The 22,776-nt window shown below is 41.7% G+C and overlaps 1 protein-coding gene and 2 long non-coding RNA genes across 4 annotated transcripts in view; 2 read left to right on the top strand and 1 right to left on the bottom strand.

Moving 5' to 3' along the window:
- Positions 1 to 11,655, top strand: part of LOC140617185 (uncharacterized) — a 62,093-nt gene extending 50,438 nt beyond the window's left edge. Inside the window, exon 3 of the long non-coding RNA XR_012017396.1 lies at positions 10,490 to 11,655. This is a non-coding gene — a long non-coding RNA (uncharacterized lncRNA). The remainder of the gene's footprint in view (positions 1 to 10,489) is intronic.
- Positions 1,530 to 17,581, bottom strand: LOC140617184 (uncharacterized). 2 transcript variants are annotated; one of them, XR_012017395.1, is made up of 6 exons: positions 16,758 to 17,581; positions 9,536 to 9,632; positions 8,084 to 8,272; positions 5,381 to 5,494; positions 2,998 to 3,073; positions 1,530 to 1,854 (listed from the first exon to the last, which is right to left on the bottom strand). It is a non-coding gene; the product is annotated as an uncharacterized lncRNA (long non-coding RNA). The 2 variants fall into 2 exon arrangements; XR_012017394.1 differs by having other exon boundaries at positions 9,484 to 9,632.
- Positions 12,685 to 16,942, top strand: LOC140617183 (olfactory receptor 10AD1-like). Its single transcript, XM_072798153.1, has one exon. The coding sequence runs from the start codon at positions 12,908 to 12,910 to the stop codon at positions 13,742 to 13,744; it is 837 nt and encodes a 278-aa protein (XP_072654254.1). The 5' UTR covers positions 12,685 to 12,907; the 3' UTR covers positions 13,745 to 16,942.
- Positions 17,582 to 22,776: the final 5,195 nt, after the last annotated feature.

Below are 22,776 nucleotides of genomic sequence, written 5' to 3' on the forward strand. Positions count from 1 at the left end.
ATTCATTTTTGCAGTTCTCTTATGGAAGCTCCTGGAAAAGGTAAAATTATAACTACCCTATGACCCACCAAGTGCACTACTACATATTTATCCAAAGGATACAAAAGTACTGATTTGAGAGGGTGCATGCACCCCAATGTTTATACCAGCATTATTATCAATAGCCAAACTATGAAAAGAGTCCACATGCCCATTGAATCTTGAATGGGTAAAGAATATGTGGTGTGTGGTAATATATTAAGTGGTTATGTAAAGTTACATATATGTCATATATATATGTAGTGGAAATTACTATAAATTACTATATATATATATATATATATATATATATATATATATATATTACTCAGCCATCAAAAAGAACAAATCTTGCCATTTACAATGACATGGATGGAGCTAGAGAGTATTATGCTAAGCAAAATAAGTCAGAGAAAGACAAATGCTATGTGATTTCACTCATGTGGAATTTAAGAGCAAAAACAGATGAACATGGGGAAAGAAGGAAAAAGAGAGAGGGAAGCAGACCATAAGGGACTTTTTTTTTATACCAGCTTTTTATTTTTTTATTGGTGTTCAATTTGCCAACATATAGAATAACACCCAGTGCTCATCCCATCAAGTGCCCCCCTCAGTGCCCGTCACCCAGTCACCCCCACCCCCAGCCCACCTCCCTTTCTACCACCCTTTGTTCGTTTCCCAGAGCTAGGAGTCTCTCATGTTCTGTCTCCCATAAGGGACTTTTAATGATAGAGAACAAACAGCATTCATGGAGGGAGGTGGAAAGGGATAAGCTAGATGAGGGATGCATAATAAGGAGAGCACTTGTGGTGATGAGCACTGGGTGTTATATGTCAGATGAATCACTAAATTCTACACCTGAAACCAAACTTACATATATGTTCACTAATAGAATTCAAATAAAAAGTTGACAAAATATTTATATAATATTTCTATAAATAAAGGACCAGACATAGGATTTTGAGGCAAATACTACCAACCAAGGAAAAGTAATCTAATTTTAGATAACTGGAAAAAGAGGGAAACGCCTCAACTCTTTAAATGATAATTTCAATACCAAAACTTGTTAAAGACAAAATAAACTAATCTCACTCTCAAACATACTTGCAAAATTCTTTAAAAAAAGGTCTCAAAAAAAAAAAACGGTCTCCTACATGTATTAAAAATATAATACCTTATGTCATGAACAAAGTTGAGTTTGTTCCAGTACTAATTCAGAGTTTACTTCACATCAGAAAATGAATTATGTAAATCACTACATTAAAGGACAAATGAAGAAATATCACACTGCAATCTCGGTAGAGGTAGGAAAGTCATCTGTTTTATTAAACATTTATGCCTATTTATAATTTTATAAAAAACAACACTTCTCAGCAGACCTGGAATAGAAATGAAGTTCCTTAAGCTATTAAAATCATTATACACCAGAACTTAGCAGCAAATATCCTCCCCCAAAAGTGAAACATTAAAATTACCTTGAGATCATAAATAAGCCTGGGGAGCCATTACCCTACTTTTATTCAATATAGTAGGTTTTTTTTTTTTTTTCACTTAAGCTTTACTTGGTTAAAATAGAGTGCAATATTGGTTGCTGGTTTCTGGAGTAGAATTCAGTGATTCCTCACTTACATACAATATCCAGTCCTCATGACAAGTGCCTTCTTAAATACCTATCTATCATCCAGTGTGCCTAGGTAGCTCAGAGGTTAAACATCTACCTTCATTTTGGGTGGTGATCCTGGGGTCTTGAGGTTGAGCTCCTGATTGTGCTCCCTGATTAGTGGGGAGCCTGCCTCTCCCTCTCCCACTCACTCTGCTTGTGCTCTCCCTCTCTCACTGTCAAATAAATAAATAAAATATTTTTAAAATTATAATAATACCTACCATCCATCTAGCTCATCCCCACCTTCTCCCTCCATCAACCCTCACTGTGTTCTCTAAAGTAAAGAGTCCTTAATGGTTTGTCTCCCTTTCCTTTTTTCTTTTCCTCCTTTCCATATGTTCATCTCTTTTCTTTCTTAACTTCCACATTATGAGTGAGATCATATGGTATCTGTCTTCTCTGACTCACTTATTTCCCTCTAGTTCTATCCACATTGTTGCCAGTGGCAAGACGTCATTCTTTTTTTTTTAAGACGTCATTCTTTTTGATGACTGAGAGATATTCCATTGTGTATGTATATACATACTTAAGATTATATGGAAGATCTAGAAAGTACAATAAAGCAAGGAAAATAGATAATTGGTATAAGAACTGGAAATAAAAAAGCAAAACTGTCATCATTTACAGATGATGTATGGTGGTCTTCATAGAAAAACTAAAAGAATGTACAGATAATACACTAAAATTGGTAGATCTTAACAAGGTTACTGGGCACAAAATCGATATACAAAAACTGAATTGCATTCTTTATACCCACAAACATACAAGAAAATTAAAATTTTATGATGCCACTTAAATAGTATCCAAAATGTAAAGTACATAGGAATAACCCTAATGACAACAGGCAATCCTTCATGGAAAGATGCATATGATTCATGGACAGTCTCTAGAGAAAATCTAAACAAATGGAAATATACACAGACTTATGTCACATAGCATCAGTAGAGTTAACAACTCCTTGCTCTAATGGCTCTGGAAATTATACCACTTTTGGACATCTCTTTTTTTGATTTACAAGTGACCCTTGAACAACACGGGTCTGAACTATGAAAAATCACTTACACATGGATTTTGTACAGTACAGTGCTCCAAATGTATTTCCTCTTCCTAGTGATTTTCATAATAAAATTTCCTTTCCTCTAGCTTGCTTTATTGTGCCAATACAATATATAATACATATAACACAAAATATGTGTTGATCAACTATTTATGTGATCAGTAAGGCTTCCAGTCAACAGTAGGCTTTTAGTTGTTAAGTTTTGGGGGAATTAAAGTTTTATGCAGATGTCTGCTGCCCAAAGGGCTGTGCTTCTTACCCTTAGTTGTCCCAGGGTCATCTATAAATATTTTGTCACCCGAAGTTGAATTGCGTATCATGCTTGGGTTGGAATTCTGTCAATAAAATGTTGTAGACAAGAGGTTATAAGGAAATGAGTAGACCAGCAAGCTTTCTTCTTAGCATATCAATTAATGGTTATAAAAATAGCTATTTTTTAAAAGGTTGACAGGGGATCCCTGGGTGGCGCAGCGGTTTAGCGCCTGCCTTTGGCCCAGGGCGCGATCCTGGAGACCCGGGATCGAGTCCCACATCGGGCTCCCGGTGCATGGAGTCTGCTTCTCCCTCTGCCTGTGTCTCTGCCTCTCTCTCTCTGTGACTATCATAAATAATAAAATTTAAAAAGATAAAAATAAAAAAAATAAAAGGTTGACAAATTGGTTTTTTTCTGAGAATTTTTTGATGGAAATCTGAAGGAATCTCAGATATCTTGTGCTGCAAAGATCAATATCCTGAAGCTTAACTTTTGTGCTTTATGCTTTAAAAACATGCCTTCCTCCATCCTGAGTTATGTTACAGAAATGTCCCAAAGAAATAAATTAGTTTTTAATTTGAAAATGGTGCTGGGGGTATATGGTGGAGTGGAGAGAAAAAGCCATCCTACACATTTAGAATGAATAAATTTTATAGGAGTCTAGGGTCTCCAGGAGTACAAAGAAGAGCTTTAGATGATTGAGGGGATGTGAGGATAACTGCGGGGTTTTTTTAGGTGATGCAGAATCTAATTCAGTGCTGAGCAGGCTGGATTTTAGAAGAGCAGTGGGTGGATCAGGAGAAAAATGGTTCTTCAGATCTGAAGGAAGGAAGTGTGATCAGGGAGTGGTAGAGGATGCTGGTTAGTAGGGGAGCATGTTATCAAGGAGAGCATGTGACTGTGTGTTTACCACCCTATCGACATCATTGAAGAAGTTGACTGGAGCAGAATGGGTACTCAACCAACACAATGGTTATCATTGTGTTGAATGCAGCATAATGGTATGAAAAAGTATTTCACTGGGGACAAAGGGAGCGCTGCCTACATCATCAGAAATCCTAGCTAGAAAATAATTTCAAAATAAAATTGACAGACCAGAGTTAAAGGGCTCCCATTTTTGAAACTGAAGACATGGGGATAATGATACTTGCCAGGCCCCTTTGTCTATCAAGGTATCTGATAAATGGACCAGAACTTCCCTTGGAAAACCTGAGACTATTCTACTACACCTTACTTACCACCAGCCATGGACATAGCCTCACAAGGGAGCCTTGAAATCAACTGCTATTGGACTGTCCCTAGGGATCCAGTTAGAATGGTAATACCTCACAGAAGATAGTTGTTGGCCTTATTATACTTGGCTCCCCCACAGTAACCGGTTAGAATCTCACACCTGCCTGTGTGCATATACTCCTTGCCCTATAAACAAGCTTCTGGTTTGGAGCAGAATTCACTGCACCCTCACTCTGTGACTGTGGATCCCTCTTCCGGGCCTGAGATCAGCACAGCCAATGTCATCGCCTTCATTTACCAAAGCCCATGGAGAAGGTCAGTGAACGTGCTCACTTCTGCACTGAAAGCTGACCCTGACTTGGTTGGCATCCTTCAGAGATTAATCCCCCTGGTTCCCTCAGTGACCACCTGTGTTCAGATGCCACCAAGGGTCTGCACATGGAGGCCATGAAGGAGACTCCATTAACCTCCAGCTTGTCCATTTCTCCCTCTCTAGTTGCCTACCTCCGTCTCTGCTTTTCTAATTCTCTCCCGACTACTCTGTTCTCTGAATCACCCCCCTGAGTTTCCATCAGGCTCTCAGAATCTGCCCAGCAATGCTCATGCCTCTGGATGAGGGGCACATGCCTTGCATGTGTCTGGTGGGGCCAGTCTGGTTTGCAAAGACCCGTCTGTAACTGATGCAGAGAGGGAGACAATCCAGAAGCTCAGTCTTTCATTTCCAGAACTTGAGGGAGCAGTACCTTAATACCTGGCTATTTGATTCTGATTCCAAATGACCAGGGAGCTATGCCTAGCCTGCCTAGTCACCCTCTCAGTCTCTTTTTCCACCTTTGGCTTTTCTCCTCATTTATTCTGTGCCATGATTTGGGTCCTTAGTTCTCTGTCTCCTGATGAGCTTCTCTCTGTCCCTTCCCTGCAGGGTCACCTGTTCCTAACTTTTCCACATATACACCATCTTATGACATGTGAAAACTTTTCCTAGTTCCTTCTCTCTATTGCAGTGTCTCTAGTTCTCTCTTTGGCTTTAACTTTTCTCCTTTTTTGTCTGGTGTGGGTGGGATCTCTCCACTATGTCTAGGACTACTTTTTCTCATTTCTTTCTTCTCTCAACCCTTCCTCTTGGTGTTTGTGCATGTTGGTATTTTCTACTTACCTGGTATTTTGCTTTCTTGTTCCCTGGAGAAAGAGAGGTTGAGAATTGACTCATGGATGATCCTCTCTTAGTGATTGTGCTCCAGAGCTTGAGGCTGATGTTTTTGCAATGTTTCTGTAAGCCAGATTAAGAGTAAATGGGACTCAAATATTTGGGGGGAAAACTGAGTTAGATGGAAAGATCCTTCTGACAGAGAGAGGCAGGAACCATTAGGAATATTGAGATCCTCCTTTCTCTTGTTTCTGCATGTGGGAAGCTGGCCGGATGTTTACAGTAGTCCTTCCACATGTGAAGGGAAACCACAGAGAGAGGGAGAAGAAACAGAGATCACATCTAATGTTTTTTTAATGTGCAATACATGGCAACCTCTAGTTACATGTTATTTAGCTAATCCTTATTTTATAGGAGAAAAAACTTGTGACTCAGCTAGCCAACTGCACATTATAAGTGACAACGCCAAGATTGAATTTCAGGTATGCTTGCCTCCAAAGTCCCCGTCCTTAGCCCCTTAGCCTCACTGCTTCTCTATAAGGTGAGATACCAGGTTCCAGATATTTGTTGAGTATCTAAATATATAAGTATTCTCTTTTTAAGTTCATCTATTTGTTTGTCTAGGAATCCTTCTGTCTTTCCCCCTTTTTCTCTTCTATTGTATCGATACACGTTTCTCTCCCTTCTTCTCTCTCTCACAATCTCTCACTTTTCTCTCATTCTTCTCTAAGCTCCTTAGAATCATTCCAGATACCACATATTTTATTGAAGCCCTAGTGGAGCTCTTAACTATATCATAGTACAGTTAAATTGTAAAATATCTCTACCTTCAACCATACTGCATGCTCTGCCGGAACTTAACAATGCTTAGAAATACATTTTTTACTTTGTGGAATCAATTTTTAAAAGGCTTCAGGCATTTGGAGCATTACTGACATTTAAAACTGTAAATGCCTTAGCTAATATTTTTTGTTTATCCAGGCGTAGGTGAGGAGACTTTAGATTTGTCTTACTACAAATACTGTTCTGTGTGATTTATGTATATACATGTTTACACACACACACACACACGCACACACATTTTTGACTGAATGAATAAATTTCCTCTTAACCTTCACAACAGCCATTGGACAAGTATGTTTTTCCTCATATTATAGGAAAAATGTTTATAGAAATATATTTCTAAGTTGATATCAATGGCGGCATTAAATAATGTAGAAAGTTGGAACTCAGGTGGTCATTTATTCTACAATTCTTTTGGTGAATGTACATTGAAGACTGCTATGTGCTAGGCAGTCTTCCCAGAGATTAGGATGCAAAATCTCTGTGGTTAAAGAGCTTATAGTAGAGAGAGGAAGATGTTATAGCATGTGATCAGTGTTTACTCTAGAAGATGCAGGAAAAAATGTAAATTCCTATGGGCCAACCTGGGCAAGAGTAGTTGAAGGCGTCACTCATGGATGCAGGACTTGAGGTTGGTCTTGTAAAAGCAGGGTTTTGTCAAATAGAGAAAATGTGTATTCCAGAAAGAGGGACTAGTTTACACAGAGACCTGGAGGTCAAGAAACTATGGTGTTTGTGGGGGAATGTGAGCTGTGGCTGGAATTCAGGGTGTCTGTAGGAGAGTAGGGAAAATTGAATATTATTGGGACTTAATATATTATGGAGGTTACAAAGAGGAGAGTGGAAGGCGACTTTGTGGTTTTTGATTTAGGTTACTAAGAGTCCAAATAATACCATTAAATAAGAAAGGAGGTTAGGAGGAGGAACCATGGATCCTCCTGGGTACACTGATAACTATGCAGGCTGGTGTCTATCCTTTGTCTTTGTACTGGACCAAGTCTAAACCAGACCTGACATACTGGAACTTTCATTGAAATAGTCTCAAAAACCTACAGGGCAGGAAACTACACCCCTGAGGCACTTGTATCATTGTTTAAAAGCCCTGTGGGACAGAAAATTCCTCTAACTACCATTTCTGCTTGTCCTAAACTTGAATGAAACAAAACCACTGATCACCATAGAGGTTTTCCCTCAGCAAACTACCTCAACTGCACTGAAGCTCCTTTTTTTTTATATATATATCTGCCACCTCCTCCTTCCTCTCCCAATATAAAAATATTGGCATTCTCTCTAGGTAATATCTGGTGGTTCAGAAGTACCGCTTCCGTGGTAATTTAGAATGTCATTTTCTGAACTTATATCATAAATATGCTATTTAATTAGGTATCTTCTTGCACCCTCCTACCCACCCCAACCCTATTCTGTATATTCTTAGGTCTGATAATTCCGCTTTATTATGAGGTCAAGATTTGTCTATAGGTGTGGGGGATAGCAACAGGAGGATTTTCACTTCCTTTTAGCATTTTAGGCCCTAGGACACTAAGTGACCCACGGGGGGGGGGGGAAAAAACTTACCATGTGGTCAACCCCAGCAGGAGCTAGGAGCCCTCCAACATAAGGGCTGGAAGCCAAAACTCAAGCAAGTAATAAAATGTTTGTGTGGACTTTTTTTTGAGACCTCTTAGTGATAATATAATATTAAGTGGCTACTAGTGGTAAGAGTTGAGTGCTCAACCATGTCTCAGCCACTCTCCTTGGAGACACTTTTGAGGAAATAAACAATGTAGCAAGATGACAGAAAACTTTCACTTTCAGTCTAAAGAAGAGAAGTCTTAGTGACTTCAAATATCTAGATGACAAGATTCTTACCCTCTCTGGGTTCCAGTTGCTGTTGAGAAGTTGATTAGCCTATGAGCTCTCCAAGAAAAATGCTGTCATGCACACACGTTTTGGCACAACATCTCTGAGATGCATGGACACCCTGAATCATGTCTTCTCACTCCTGGGGCTCCTTGAACTTCAGAATATATATATATATATATCCACCACAAAGTTTTTCTGCTCAGAAAAAATAATGATTTTTGGTTTTAAGGTCATGAAAGTATGAATTTCATCCAAAAAAGAAGGGCTTAGAGAAACCAGATTTCAAGCTTTGTTAGATTTGAAATTACTAGAGCCACATTGTATGTATTTACACATTTTATTTATATGTTTATTTATCTACCTGCTAGAAGATAGCCAAGCCTCACAGGAGCTGAAGCTTTCTAAAAATATACATGATTTTATTTAAAAAAAAAAATATATATATATACACATGATTTTAAGAATGCTAATAAGCTCATTTGCAAATTAAGTGAACCAACCCCATTCCTAATGCAGGCATACTCTCCAATACGGTGCTGTGTTATATTATCATTCCATTATCATAGCATTTTAGGAAACAGGAACATTGTGGCTGTCAAATGTATTCAATAGTGTCCTACTCCTCTTCAGTAGTTATAACAAGAATCAGAATCTTAACATTTTAATGAGACATTATCCCACCAGGCTATTCTACGATAGCAGTCTTTGTTCTTTGTGTTCCTGTGATCATGGAATATACTTTTCTTTTCCTTAACTCATCAGCATTGTGCTTTGAGCATTCAGCATATGTGTAACAGCAGAACTTTCCCTCTCAGGATCATCTCAGACATCATTGTCACTCATGGTTTCTTGTCATTTTAACCAAAGCTCTATCACATTTCTTTCTTTGAATTTTATTTCCATATATGTGATTATGTACTGCTAATACCATTAGGGATTTTGAGGGGTCCAGCAAATAACACTGCTCTTCCTACCTGGTTCTGAATCATCTGAGCAATGAGACAGGTTGCAGGTGAAGGCTAAAACAGCACCTTTATTTTAACAAAGCAGACATTGGGTTTCCTAATCCAGAAGCAGAGAATGAAACAGACAAACCTATTCCCCTGTAACTGACACGACTGTACAACCACAAAGTCTCCCTAACCAGGGGTAGAGTCTGCTCTGGAGAAGGCCACTCACTCCCAAGGGGAAATTGACCTCAAGAAAGGGACAGAAAACTCGTGCTTTGTTTCTCCTTCTCGAATCATGAATTCAGTAAGCCACTCCACTCCCCATGGGAGCATGTGAATGATGAAAGAAAGGTCAAGAATGTTATGTTATCATACATAGAAAGGAAACATCGGGAATATGGAAGAACTTATTCCTTCCCTACCCACCCCTAACAGTATCTAGCATTGTATTCTTACCCCATTAAGTCTATGATTAACCATAAGAGGTAAGACACATAAATAGTCCTACTTCCACCATCCTATTGGCTGCTCCTCCAACACAAATCACTGCTCTGCAGAGAGGCTCTTGGAATTTTTGTAAAGTTGTATCTTGCTTGCAAGTAGTTCTAAAAGGAATCAGAACAGTATGTGTAATTAATCATTCTGAAGCCAATCTGGACCCACAGCTGAAAACTTCCTCCCTATTCCTCTCTCCTTGCCAAACTGCTCAACTGCATTGCCAACATAACTTACCAGAGGTTCTTCAATTAGATTAAATTAAATAATTAAATTACAATAAAAAGTCATGGCATGTGTGAAATATTTATTAAACTAGTATGAATTTAAATGAGATTACACACCCTAGACTCTTTAAACAAGAAACCTAAGGGGTCATAGACAGTTATGTATTTTATATCTATACCCTTGGCAGAAGAAATCCCATAATCCTCTTCTGGTTTAACAGAGAAATCTCACAAGTATATATACACCTTTCTAAAAACAGACATCAATTTACATATTTCTACAGCCATTATTAAGACCACTAATAAAATGATATTTTAGAGGTTCACCATTAGTTTTAGGCCACAGAGCAACAATTTCTGATGTCTAGTTTCAGAAAGTTCTTTTTTGGAAACAACTACAAGGACCTGTTTTATATTACAGAATAAGGGGTTGTCTACAGCTAAAGGTGATAATGTTTTCTTATATTCCTGCTGGTTATTCTTCAAGTGACAATTAAGAGGACATGTGATTTTCAAGTCAGGGTGCTAAAACTCAGCACTGGGATAGAATTAAAAGTCCCGAGAAGGTCCAAACATATAGTATGAAAAAGTGGAGCAAGTACGCTGATTTAACAAGTGGAATATGTGACAGTTAAAGTGCAGTACATAATGTAACGTAGTAGTATTATTTAAGTAAACACTCATCATCTATATTATGGATGTTGAAGAACTGACAAGGTACCACCACAACTATCTTCCAGAGTGGACCAGCAGGTCAGACCATCCTCCGTGGACCAGTTCTTCTTCAGACACCATGAGATTTTCTCTATTATTTGCTGCAGTGATTCAGTGATAAACATCATCACCATCCAAGCCACAGAATGAGGTAGGATGTGATTTTCAAGTCCTTGTCCTATTTATTTATACAAATGCTTGGCTGATTAACCCCTCTAGATGCCACTTATCAGCAGGTATTCTTTCTGGCACAATGAACCAAAATAAGCATTTATATAATCCTATGGATCCTACGGCCTTCTTAGGTTGAGCTTCAGTGTCTTCTTGGGCAGGTCCCAGGCTTGTCTGGAGCATAGCTCACTGCCTTCATTGCCCAGACTCTGACCTCAGCCACAACATGTCCACTGGTCCCATGATCCCAAGCCACTTCTCGGGTTAAATATTGCTCTAGACCCTCCCTGCCCTCTCTCAGTCCTGAAGAGGAGTTCTAGAGACAAGTTCTAGGGGAACATCCCAAAGTACAGATGGGAATGGCCTACTGCCTTGACGTATCAGGAAATCACCTAGAGGGAATCCAAAGCAGAAAAGAATGGCAGTAACGGGGTAAGTCTCTTCTAAAATTAAGATAGGCAACATGAGATATTTAAAGAGACAGAGAAGGAAGGGGAGTCCAACCAGAGGTCACTGAATGGCAGACACCCACACCAAATATGAGAAAGGGAGAGGGAGAAGAAAACAGTGAGAAATGGAAGTGCAAAAAGGAGGGGGAAAGACTAACATACGGGTAGAGTAAGAACGTGTGGGGAAAGGCCTGAGAGAAAAGAAAACGAAGAAGAGTGGTTGGCAGAACTGAAGGGTAAGAAGGAAAATACTAACCATCTATAAGGATCTAAGAGTGGAAGGGATCTCTCTAGAATCCTAACTCTGAGACAAGATGAAAAGTGCAAGAGAGATTAAACATGAATATGAGTAATAATACCCACCATTTGCTTCAACGTGGATGGAACTGGAGGGTATTATGCTGAGTGAAATGAGTCAATCAGAGAAGGACAAACATTATATCTTCTATTCATTTGGGGAATATAAATAATAGTGAAAGGGAATAAAAGGGAAGGGAGAAGAAATGTGTGGGAAATATCAGAAAGGGAGACAGAACATAAAGACTCCTAACTCTGGGAACCGAACTAGGGGTGGTGGAAGGGGAGGAGGGCGGGGGGTGGGGGTGAATGGGTGACGGGCACTGAGGGGGGCACTTGACGGGATGAGCACTGGGTGTTATTCTGTATGTTGGCAAATTGAACACCAATAAAAAATAAATTTATTAAAAAATAATAAAAAATAAAAAAATAAGCATGAATATGATGACTTCCTAAAAGTTGCAATAATGAGAAAAGACATGAGAATCCTGAATGCTCATTCTCTGATGATGGGAAAAGAACAAGACTTATCCTGGAAGCAAACGGACAAGTCAAAGTTTTCTGAAGGTCCATTCCAGAAATGCTGAATTTGTGCTCCACTCATACCTTCCCTTGTCTCACGGCAACGGTTGCATCCTTTTCACCCAACGGTGCATAGCCCTGTATTCCAACCTCTGTAGGAAACTGCCTTCATTAAGAAAGCATGCAAGAGCTCAGAACTAGGCCCCATCTCCCGCATGCACAGCATGGGTGGTGGATGCAGCAGCACCAACCACTGGGAGACGGAGTCTGGATAGATGGTAGATGACTGGTAAGCATGGCTGTTTCCAGAGATTTGCAAATCATTCTCACCTAAGGGGCAATGCTGAAGGGGAGAATGTTATTGTTTCCTCTGAAACCTCAACCCATTCATCATTTTAAATACATACAGTAAGGCTGAGCACTTTTTTTCTTCTAGGAAAATGTGTCTAAACATCTCCCAAATATGATCTTCTATAAGCTAACAGCCAGCATGCTGTTCCCTCAAATACTCCATTCCTCACTTTCTTAAACTTTTCCTCATTGCCATGGGTTCCAGGTCCAACCATCTTAGCCTTGCACCTCTGAACACATTTTGGAGAGTGGCTAATCCTCAGTGTTTACAGCCCTGGGGCAGATGTGGTACTTCATTTGAGGCCTGCCCAAATCAGAATAAAGTATAACTATCGCTTCCTGTTTTTGATAGGTGACCCTGGTATCCTCACTGCCCCACAACATTGTCAATTACATCTTTTCCTAATGTTCAAAACATTGACCACCACTCATTGTCTTTTATAGCTGGGTCTCTGGGCTCAAGTGAGTACCTTACATTCCCTACAAACTATCTCACCTGTGCTTTCTTGTCCTCCCTCCTCAAGCAGGTCCAAGACAGTGGACCTAAGGAATGGCAGCACAGTGACAGAGTTCATCCTCGTGGGCTTTGAGCAGAGCTCCTCTTCCACTCGGGCATTACTCTTTGCTCTCTTCCTAGCCCTCTACAGCCTTGCCATGGCCATGAATGGCCTCATCATCTTCATCACCTGGACAGACCCCAGGCTCAACAGCCCCATGTACTTCTTCCTTGGCCACCTGTCCTTCCTGGATGTCTGCTTCATCACCACCACTATCCCACAGATGCTGATCCACCTGGTGGTCAAGAACCACATTGTCTCCTTTGCCTCTTGCTTGACCCAGATGTATCTGGTTTTTGGTGTAGGTGTTGCTGAGTGCATCCTCTTGGCCTTTATGGCCTATGACCGTTATGTTGCTATCTGCCACCCGCTCAGCTATGCCCAGATCATGAGCCGGCAGGTCTGTGTGAAGCTGGTGAGTACTGCCTGGTTCTTTGGGCTGATCAATGGGATTCTGCTGGATTATATGACATTTCGTGGTCCCTTCTGTAGAGACAACCACATAGAGAACTTCTTCTGTGAGGCCCCCATAGTGATTGCCCTGTCTTGTGGAGACCCCCAGTTTAGTCTCAGGACAATCTTTGCTGATGCCGTCGTGGTGCTGCTCAGCCCCATGGTGCTCATTGTCATCTCCTATGCCCGCATCCTGGCCTCCATCCTTGGCAGAGCCTCCTCCTCAGGTCGAGGGAAGACCTTCTCTACTTGTGCCTCCCATCTGACTGTGGTCATCTTTTTCTACACCTCTGCCATGTTCTCTTACATGAACCCTCGCAGCACACATGGCCCTGACAAAGACAAGCCTTTCTCCCTCCTCTACACCATCATCACCCCCATGTGCAACCCCATCATCTATAGTTTTCGAAACAAGGAAATGAAGGGAGCCATGGTGAGGGCCCTTGGGAGGACCAGCCTGGCACAGGCAGAGTCTGTCTAGTAGGAAGCCTCCAAGAAGAAATGCTCCCTCCCCTAACCCTGACAATTGGGAATCCTCCCATGCTAACAGGTTCCAGGAAAGAGCATTCATCATTTTCTTCCTACTAGCAGCAGACCTGGAAGATCCTGTTGATGGCTTATGCTCATGTCTGATTTCATCAAGTGCTCTTTTTTTTTTTCTTTTGGATATAACAGAGTTTATTCTTTATTCTTTCACTTGTTTCTTTTTATTTTACATATATATATATATTTTTAATTGAAGTTCTATTTGGCAACATATAGTATAACACCCATTACTCATCAAGTGTTCTTTTATCTTGGTCCTTTTCAGGATAATTCGAGACTTTGTTTTTCTTCTATGTTATCACAACGGGATCTGATAAAGACATAAGTGCACTTGATTCCATTTCATTTTATTTGTACAGTACTTTCACACGCCATTCCCAGTCTGAGTTTTGCATAAATTTAGGAGTAAAGTTTTCTTCTCTTTTAACTTACCATTTTAGTCTTATTTTCTTTCTCACATTCCAACTCTCATATCCTAAACCCACCTTCTTCCACCCCACTTCTACATAAGAAAATGAGAAAAAGTTCAGAAAAAGAGAATAAGGGAGCAGTGTTGACATAAGAAAAGTCAGAGAAAAGAAAAAAAATGAAAAACTAAGGATCATCACTCTGAACTCCATATTCTTAGCCTCTGGTAGTCCATGAGGAAGAACCTATGAGTGGCATTAAATGCCACCATAATAATGCATTCAACTTATGTTTATGCTTGCATATTGTTGAGAAGGGGAAGTGAGAAAGGCTAGCCTGTCAAACCCCTTCCCTAAATCTTCTAGTTTCCTTAAGTAACATGAACTCTGATCCAAGTAGTCAATGCATCTGTCAAGCTTCTCAAACCACTAGTTTCCTTTCCTGGTTTGGACTCCCAATTAACTCCACTCTCCCTACTGCCTTCTTTTTTTCCCAACCACCTTTCATTTCATTCCAACTCAATCCTATTGCATCTTACTCCCATCTTAAATGGAAACTCCATTTCCTGTAGTTTAAGGAACACTTCTCCACACTACCTACCATTGCAGATGTCTTTCCATTTGCAGCCCTGACCTCTCTCACTTCCTCTAGCTTCTCTCCTTAACCACATTTAGCATCCCTTGAGAGGGTAATTATATTCTAAGCCAGCTTGTTCTTTGAAAATTACATTTTTCTCATGCCCCTTTCATAATAATAGAAAATGGGACAGGTCTGTTATTTTCTGGTGCCACTTCCATAAGATAAATGCACTTCAGTCAGGATTCCCTCAAAAAAATATACTACCCTTTCCACATCATACACATCACACTACCTTCTGCAAGGAATTTAAAATAGTAGCTTCACTACTGAAGCTACTGCTTCACAAAGTTCTAAGCTTTTGAGTCCAAATTGGTTTATCTCTAGATATCAGAGGACATGTGAGAAGGCCTTCTCAGCAGCAGTGAAGAAATGAAACACCACTGTAATCGAGAAGAAACAAAAAAAGTAGAACATAAAATTTTCATTATCAAAGAGTTTACACCAGGCATAGTTAAACAGGAAAGAAAGACTTAAAGACTACTGAAATAGGAAATTCAACTCTAATGAAACAAGTGGCTGGAGAGTTATTAAGAACTGCAGTAAGGGGCTTGCCTAGCTGGCTGAGTTGGTTAAGAGTCTGCCTTAGGCTCAGGTCATGATCCTGGGGACCTGGGGTCCCACAATGGGCTCCCTGCTCAGCAGGGAGACTGCTTCCCCCTTCTCCCTCTTCCCTCTACTCATGTTTGCTCTCTTTCTCTCAAATAAATAAATAAAATCTTTACAAAAAAAAAAAGAAAAAAGAGCTGCAGTAAGGGCCAGCTGTGTGTGGGGACTGGTCTTACTGAAAGGAAAAGTAAGCTTACAGGTTGTAGTTTTGCCGTTGGAGCAAGGTGCCCATTGATGTTGGGTTCCTACCCTTCCATAGACATTAGGAAATAGGAATACTATCTTTCAGAGGATTACATTTCAAAAGGATGGTTCCTCAGCCATGAGAAAGACTGGCCTTCAAATTGACAGAAGGAAAAAAAAAAAATTGACAGAAGGCTTAAAGAAGATTCATATACATTTAAAAAGGGGCTAGAGAGGGTGACGGGCACTGAGGGGGGCACTTGATGAGATGAGCACTGGGTGTTATGCTGTATGTTGGCATATAGAACTCCAATAAAAAAATATATACAAAAAAAATAAATCTCCACAAGAATTGATGCTAATCAAATCAAAAATTTCGGCCGTAATTGTGCTGGATAACTTAGCTGTTACAGAGCTTGTTATTAAAGACTTCAGAATGCCAAAAAAAGCCGGGGGGGGGGGGGCGGTGTAGAGAAAGATTGGGATTTACAACTTTTCTAAAATAAATGGTTTGAGAAAAAAGAGGCCAGGGACCCAAATTTAAGGTGAAACTTGCAAGGACTGCCTGGGTGGCTCGGGGGTTGAGTGCCTGCCTTCATGCCCAGGGCCTGATCCTGGAGTCCCTGGGATTGAGTCTAGCAGCTGGCTCCCTGCATGGAGTCTACTTCTCCCTCTGCCCATTCTCTCGTGAATAAAGAAGTAAAATCTTTAAATTAAAAAAAAAAAAAAAAAGATGAACCTTGCCCAAAGTTGTCAAGTAGAAAGGGGAATGGTGGGGCCTTCTTGATTACCATAGAGAACAAAAGAAGTGTTTATTCTTCCCCCTAGGATCTCAGCTTCCGCAAGTTTGAGAATTCCTGTCTCAAAAGAGCCTTTTAGAGTAAAAAGAAAAAAAAAAAAAAAAGGAAGCAAACAAAAGAAAGAGTGCTTTTTAAAAAGTTTTCCAAGGAACTTCTTGACTTTACATTTGCCCAACACTTTTGTGCGCTGACAGTTTGGGTTTTAAGCTCAGTCTAATAGGGCAGGCAAGAACAAATAATGGTGACATGAAGAGCAAACGTTTTAAGGGCCCTATACAAAGTACAACTGGGAAGACGGGAACAGCAGCTCACATTGATCAAGCACTTGTGTTCTCACAGCTCTACGTTTAATCTTCACAAAACCCTTCAAGTACCAGATTACTTCCATTCGGAGATGCAAAACTGAGGCTCGGAGAAGTCAAGGAATTTGCTCAAAATCACACACGTTCAAACGGCACTTCTAACGCAGGCACCAATCCCAGAGCGTCACTCCTAAGGACGTTATTGAAAAACTGTCCCCAAGCACGGGGCACAGGCTTTACACGAAGAGTTGGTCCTTCGAAGATAGAATCAAGCCTTAAAGCTGAAGCCACGCGCGGCGCGGCAGGAATTCCAGGCCCTGAGGAGGGGTCTGCTGTGTCGCCGCAACGCTTCCCGCGGCCACGGCGGACGGTGAGCGTGGCCGCGAAGGCCGTAGAGTCAGGCGGAGCGACCTCACGCTCTCCTCCAGGGCAAGCACTTTCTCAGTCGAGGCCCCGGGCTCCGGGGGGGGGGGGAGGGGGGGCTAGAGAAGCAGCCGCCCCGAGGCCTCCCTACCGCAGCCTGTGCCCCGGTCCCGGCCCCCGGCGGGCACACGGAAAGCGCCCAGGGACCGCGGACACCCACGTGACTGCAACCACCAGAAGTCACTCCGCGGTGCGCGTCCCGTCCCAGCCCGCTCATAAATCCGGATGCAAGTCCACCTGTCGTGGGAGGGCGCGCGCTCAGGGCCTGCAAACGTGGGTAGGGAATCCAGAACTCTAGCCGCGGTGCCAGCTCGAGCCGCCCTCAGGCTGCGAGCTCGCCCGGGCCCCGCCCCAGCCCAAGCCGGCGCCAAGTTTCCCAGCCCGGCTCGGAGCCACGCCCAAACTACCCATGAGGCCGTGGGCCGCGAGCCGATTGGCGGGAGGGGAGGGGGTGGGCGGGGCCCTGGGGGCGGGAGGCGGGGAAAGAGAGCCCAGAACCACCACAACTGCCAATCAGCCTTCCCCAGCCTCTCCGAGCTCGGTTACGGCAGCCAATGAGCGCCCTGTCCTTGGTCGCCCCTGGGCGGAACCGCGCTCACCGGAAGACTTCCGGGAGATGCCAGCTCGAGTTCTGGGAGACTCGGCAGCCGCCGCCCCCGCCGGAGGCGCGGATTTTAGGCTTGGGATACCCTCGCGGTTGAGTGGAATTGTTGAAATGTAGCGCCCCTTCGGTGGAGTTAGGGATGGGATGGGGTGGGGTGGGGTGGGGTGGGGTGGGGTGGGATGGTGGGATGGGATGGGCGGTGGGGTGGGATGGGATGGGCGCGGAGCAAGGCTGGAGGCAGGGCTGAGCGCAGATACTTGCCTCTCACAGCGAGTCCTCCTGTCTCCTAGTCTTGCCCCCCCCCCCCATACGTAGCCTACTTCTTTTCTGGTGGTCGCCCCATTTTGGGGAACTGTATAATTGTCGGGCTCCTCTTCCCTCCTGGACAACGCCGTTGTCTTTGGAACTTCCTTACCTGCCCTTTGCAGTTATTCCAGGAAGCCTTCCTTGACCCCTTCCCCTTTCTGGGCTCACTGGACTTTGAGTTTCCTGCATGACCTGTGCAATTTCCTAACCCTGTGCTCTTACTTAATTACTTTTCTATCTTCCCCCACGTTTGTGATTCATCTTTGAGCCCTTAGCACAGTATCTGGAGGTGGTGTGGCGCTATCTTCTCAATGAAGTCTTAAGCAGAATCTTGATGTATTAACCAAATAACAAAGCTCTTCTAATTGGAGAGGAAGGTTTGAACCCCCAAGAAAACCTCTGAGCCCCTTATTATCGGTTGACTTAAGCTAAATATTCACTTTAATATATAGAAATATGGCTCACCCAAGACATGAATATTAAACATGTCTAGATCCTCTCTCTGCACGTTTGTTTTTATATTCTAGTCTACAGACCTCGTTATCTATTTGCCTCTTCAGATCAATTCCTCATGCAGTAGCAAGCATGTCAACAGATCCCCTTACCTCTGGCTTTCTATTGGGTTCAGCCAATGAACAGTATAGGCCAAGTAGGAATGTGAGGTTAGGCTGTTTAATCCTCTAGCTCTTTCCCTGTGGGGCTGTTATGGCAAGCTCACCTGAGTCCCTTTAGCTAAGATCTCAGCTCCTGTCATTTAGGCTTCTTTACCTGGTTCTCTATTTTTAAGTTTTGGAACTGCCACCTCCCATTACCTTCTCAGGCTTAGCCCATCTAATACCAGATTTGGGATACTGTAGCCCCTTTGCAGTTTCCCTACACCCAGCTCACACTGTTGTATATGATCCTTTGCAAAGATCCCCAAACTATCCTAATTTGAGTATCCCATCTGTTTCCTGGGGATACCTACTATAAGACCATTCTCCTACTGAAGCAATGAAAACATTTCAAGTGGAAACATTTGGAAGGCTATAAGATGTAGTAGAAAGAGCATGGGCTTTGACGTTAGAGAAAATGGAGTTTCATGTCATTCAGTTACTCATATCCATTTGGCAAATGTTCCACAGTCCGTCCTATTAGCTGCGGTAGGTATTTTAGAGAGTGCTATGGCACACGGCCTGTTCTCCAAGAACCCTCTTCTCCCACTGGGATGAGCCCTAACCAAGTTAGTGTCATGGAACACCCCCGTGCCCCCATTATCACTACAAACAGTGCAGTGAAGCTGGATTTCCTGGGAATTTGGAATTGGTATGCAGTAGGTATAGTCATTTCAGGGCTGGAACAGGCAGTCACTCAAGCTATTGAGTAGTTGTCTTTTTCCATGTATGTGAAGAAGCAAAGAAAATTGACAGGCAGGGAGAATAGATTGAAGTCAGAGGACAGAGAAGCAAGGATAGAAGACCATAGCCTAAGAGAAAGAGCCTGAGATAACGGCTGCCCTGGTTTCAGTCAGCTTTGGAGGGCCAGCTGCATTCTTGCTCTTGACTTTGTTACATAACCTTGCATCCTTATAATAAACCCCTTTTCTTCCTCAGAATTATTGCAAATGGGTTTTTTATTTCTTGCAATCAAAAAGGTTATTACAAAAAAAGATATTACTAAGGTAATACCTACCTCAGTGTGGTTATGGGGATTAAAGGAGGTGAAGTATCTAAATCAGTGTCTCCAAAACTGCTACTTCCTCTAAATGTAAATAGCACCTCATGTGTTCTGAGCATCAGAGGTATCTGTTCTTTGTATTTCTTGTTTGGAATAAAGAGCCCATTTTGCTGTCAGTATTTTTACAAGTTTTTCCTCATTAAAGCTTCTTTTCGAAATGATGTTCTGTTCATGGTCTAGGTGCTGATAAATTTACATTTGTGGTTTTCTATGTTTTATTTTGAAGTTTTTGTTCCCTATTAATCAGTCTCTTTAATTCGTGATACACCATCATTGTCCCTATAAGGAAAAGCCCTCTTGTTTAAGTCTATTTCTTTATTCCATCCTTACACTCGCTCTCCATTCCCATCCCCACCTGCAACAATAGACAATTTTCTAATGTGTTTAAATGTGTTCTTAGAAAATAGTTATTTTTTGGTAGGCTTATATTTTTAAATGTACTCCACAGCTACTGAGTTATATGACTCATTCTGTGTCTTATGTTTTTCACTCAGCTCTGTTTTTCATCTCTATCCATCTTGCCAGATGCTAACATTTAATGTTACTTCACACTGGTGCCTAGTATTCCATGGTATGCATTCACTACATTATATTCATCCACTCCTCCAGTGATGAGCACCCATGTTGCCCCCAACTCCATGCCACTACAAAACACTCGGTGATGAACATCACATTAGTCCCCTTCTGAACTTGTAAGGAATTTGTTTTATATTACTTAAGAGAGGGGTTACCGGATTTTAGGGTATGAATCTATTTAATGTGTCCAAGTAATGCTAGCTTGCTTTCCAGAAGTGGCAAAACCAGTCCTGCAGCAGATTTCCACATCACTGACATCTGTAGTTATCCAGATTTCTGTTTTGCTGGTTTGATAGGTATAAACTAATATCTTATTATTGGCTCAATTTGCATTCGATGACTAATGGTTTTGATCAAATTTCCATATGCATAATAGCTTTTTCCTATTCTTTAAATTGCCTGTTGATATCTTTTGTTTTGTTTTGGTTTTTTAAAGATTTTATTTATTTATTCATGATAGACATAGAGAGAGAGAGGCAGAGACACAGGCAGTGGGAGAAGCAGGCTCCATGCAGGGAGCCTGATGCGGGACTTGATCCTGAGACTCCAGGATCAGGCCCCAGGCCAAAGGCAGGAGCTGAACCCCTGAGCCACCCAGGGATCCCTGCTGATATCTTTTGCACTTTTTTTTTTTTTATGATAGTCACAGAGAGAGAGAGAGAGAGGCAGAGACACAGGCAGAGGGAGAAGCAGGCTCCATGCACCGGGAGCCCGATGTGGGATTCGATTCCGGGTCTCCAGGATCACGCCCTGGGCCAAAGGCAGGCGCCAAACCGCTGCGCCACCCAGGGATCCCTGCACTTTTTTTTTTTCTGTTGGGTTGCTATCCTTTTCCTGTTCATTTGCAGGAGTTCCATGTATATTCTAGGAAATTCTAGAATTCTTTGTCAGTTTTAGACAAAGCAAATATTTTCTGCATTGTCATCTACCTGTTAGCTTTGTCCATGGTCCCCTTTGTAGAATATAAATCTTTGTTTTAGCAAATCCACCAGTTTTTGCCTTATGGTTTGTACTTTTGAAGGCATTGAAACGTGGACTACTCTCTTCGTTATGCCTACCCTCTGCCTGACGTCTCTAAATCTGAGTTCAGTGGCAAGGTCCCTGTGGTCATTCCATCCAGTCCTCTTCATTGGACTCCAAAGTAATTGTACTGACTAAATTTCATTCTTAAGAGAATCCCATCTACCTTGAGCCTTTTCCCCCTATAGAATTGCAAGCTATGAAAATCATATCTTTTAGGTATTTGAAGTCATCCTTCCAGTAGCTTTGGACAACATCTGACCTTACCTCCTTAGCTATCAGGAAGAACCAAAATGGCAAAATTACTTTCCTTCAAGATCTTCCTCACCCCCATTTTGCTAGCCAATTCCATTTTTGTGGGTCAGAATTAGATCCAGAATCATCTTTGCTATCCTCTTCCTTCTGAAGGATTAGATTACATTAAATCAACTTCCCCTCACTTCTGGAACCTCTTTGTGCCAGTTTCATGACTTGTTCCTGGAATCTATAATCCATTTTATCTGTTTTGGCAGACTCTAGCACATTATTACAATAATGTCACTTCTTTTCCTCACCTTTATCTTCACATAAATAATTCCTTTACTGTTTCCATTCTTAAGGATATAAAATCCCATGTAAAAGTATCTTCATGATGCAAACTGTTACTCAGACTTTCCTTTTATTATTTTCTTTTGTTTTTATTTTATTCCTCCCACTTACTTTCTTTGGTCTACTTCTTTTTTTCCTTCTGTCCCTACATTTTTTCTTCCTCCTTTCCTTCTTAATTTTATAAATGCTAAGAGCAGGGGCTGACTTTATGTAGATCACAGCAAAGAAGCTTTTTCTGTCCCCATTGACATGTGATGTGGATTACATGACTGCCAGTTCCTTTCCAGTTGCACATTAGAAACCTGTTCTGGGGATCCCTGGGTGGTGCAGCGGTTTGGCGCCTGCCTTTGGCCCAGGGCGCGATCCTGGAGACCCAGGATCGAATCCCACGTCGGGCTCCCAGTGCATGGAGCCTGCTTCTCCCTCTGCCTGTGTCTCTGCCTCTCTCTCTCTCTGTGTGTGACTATCATAAATAAATAAATAATTTTTAAAAAAAACCTGTTCTGTTTATTTGGAACAGTGTTCCACACCTTTTCTCACTGTGATGTTCCAGTCATGAGTCCCATCCTACCAAATTTCTTTATATCTGTGAGAAATTATTTTCCTCATTGTATAAAATCTCAAGTTCTATTTGTACATTGCCTGTAGTTTGTGCATTGATGTAGAAACCATAAGTATTTTTTTTTTCCCAGCCCCTTTCTACTTACTTTTTCCAGAGAATTATAAGATGCCAGCTCGGCTACTGTTTTTCTTCCAGTGTCACACTTGATGTCCTCTGTAGTATAAAATTTTGTGG

This window comes from Canis lupus, chromosome 25, assembly GCF_048164855.1.
Source record: "Canis lupus baileyi chromosome 25, mCanLup2.hap1, whole genome shotgun sequence".
In the NCBI taxonomy this organism is placed as follows: domain Eukaryota; kingdom Metazoa; phylum Chordata; class Mammalia; order Carnivora; family Canidae; genus Canis; species Canis lupus.

Bases quoted from the DNA above. Each gene is read 5' to 3' on its own strand.
- LOC140617183 (XM_072798153.1), top strand. From the start codon at position 12,908: ATGGCCATGAATGGCCTCATCATCTTCATCACCTGGACAGACCCCAGG.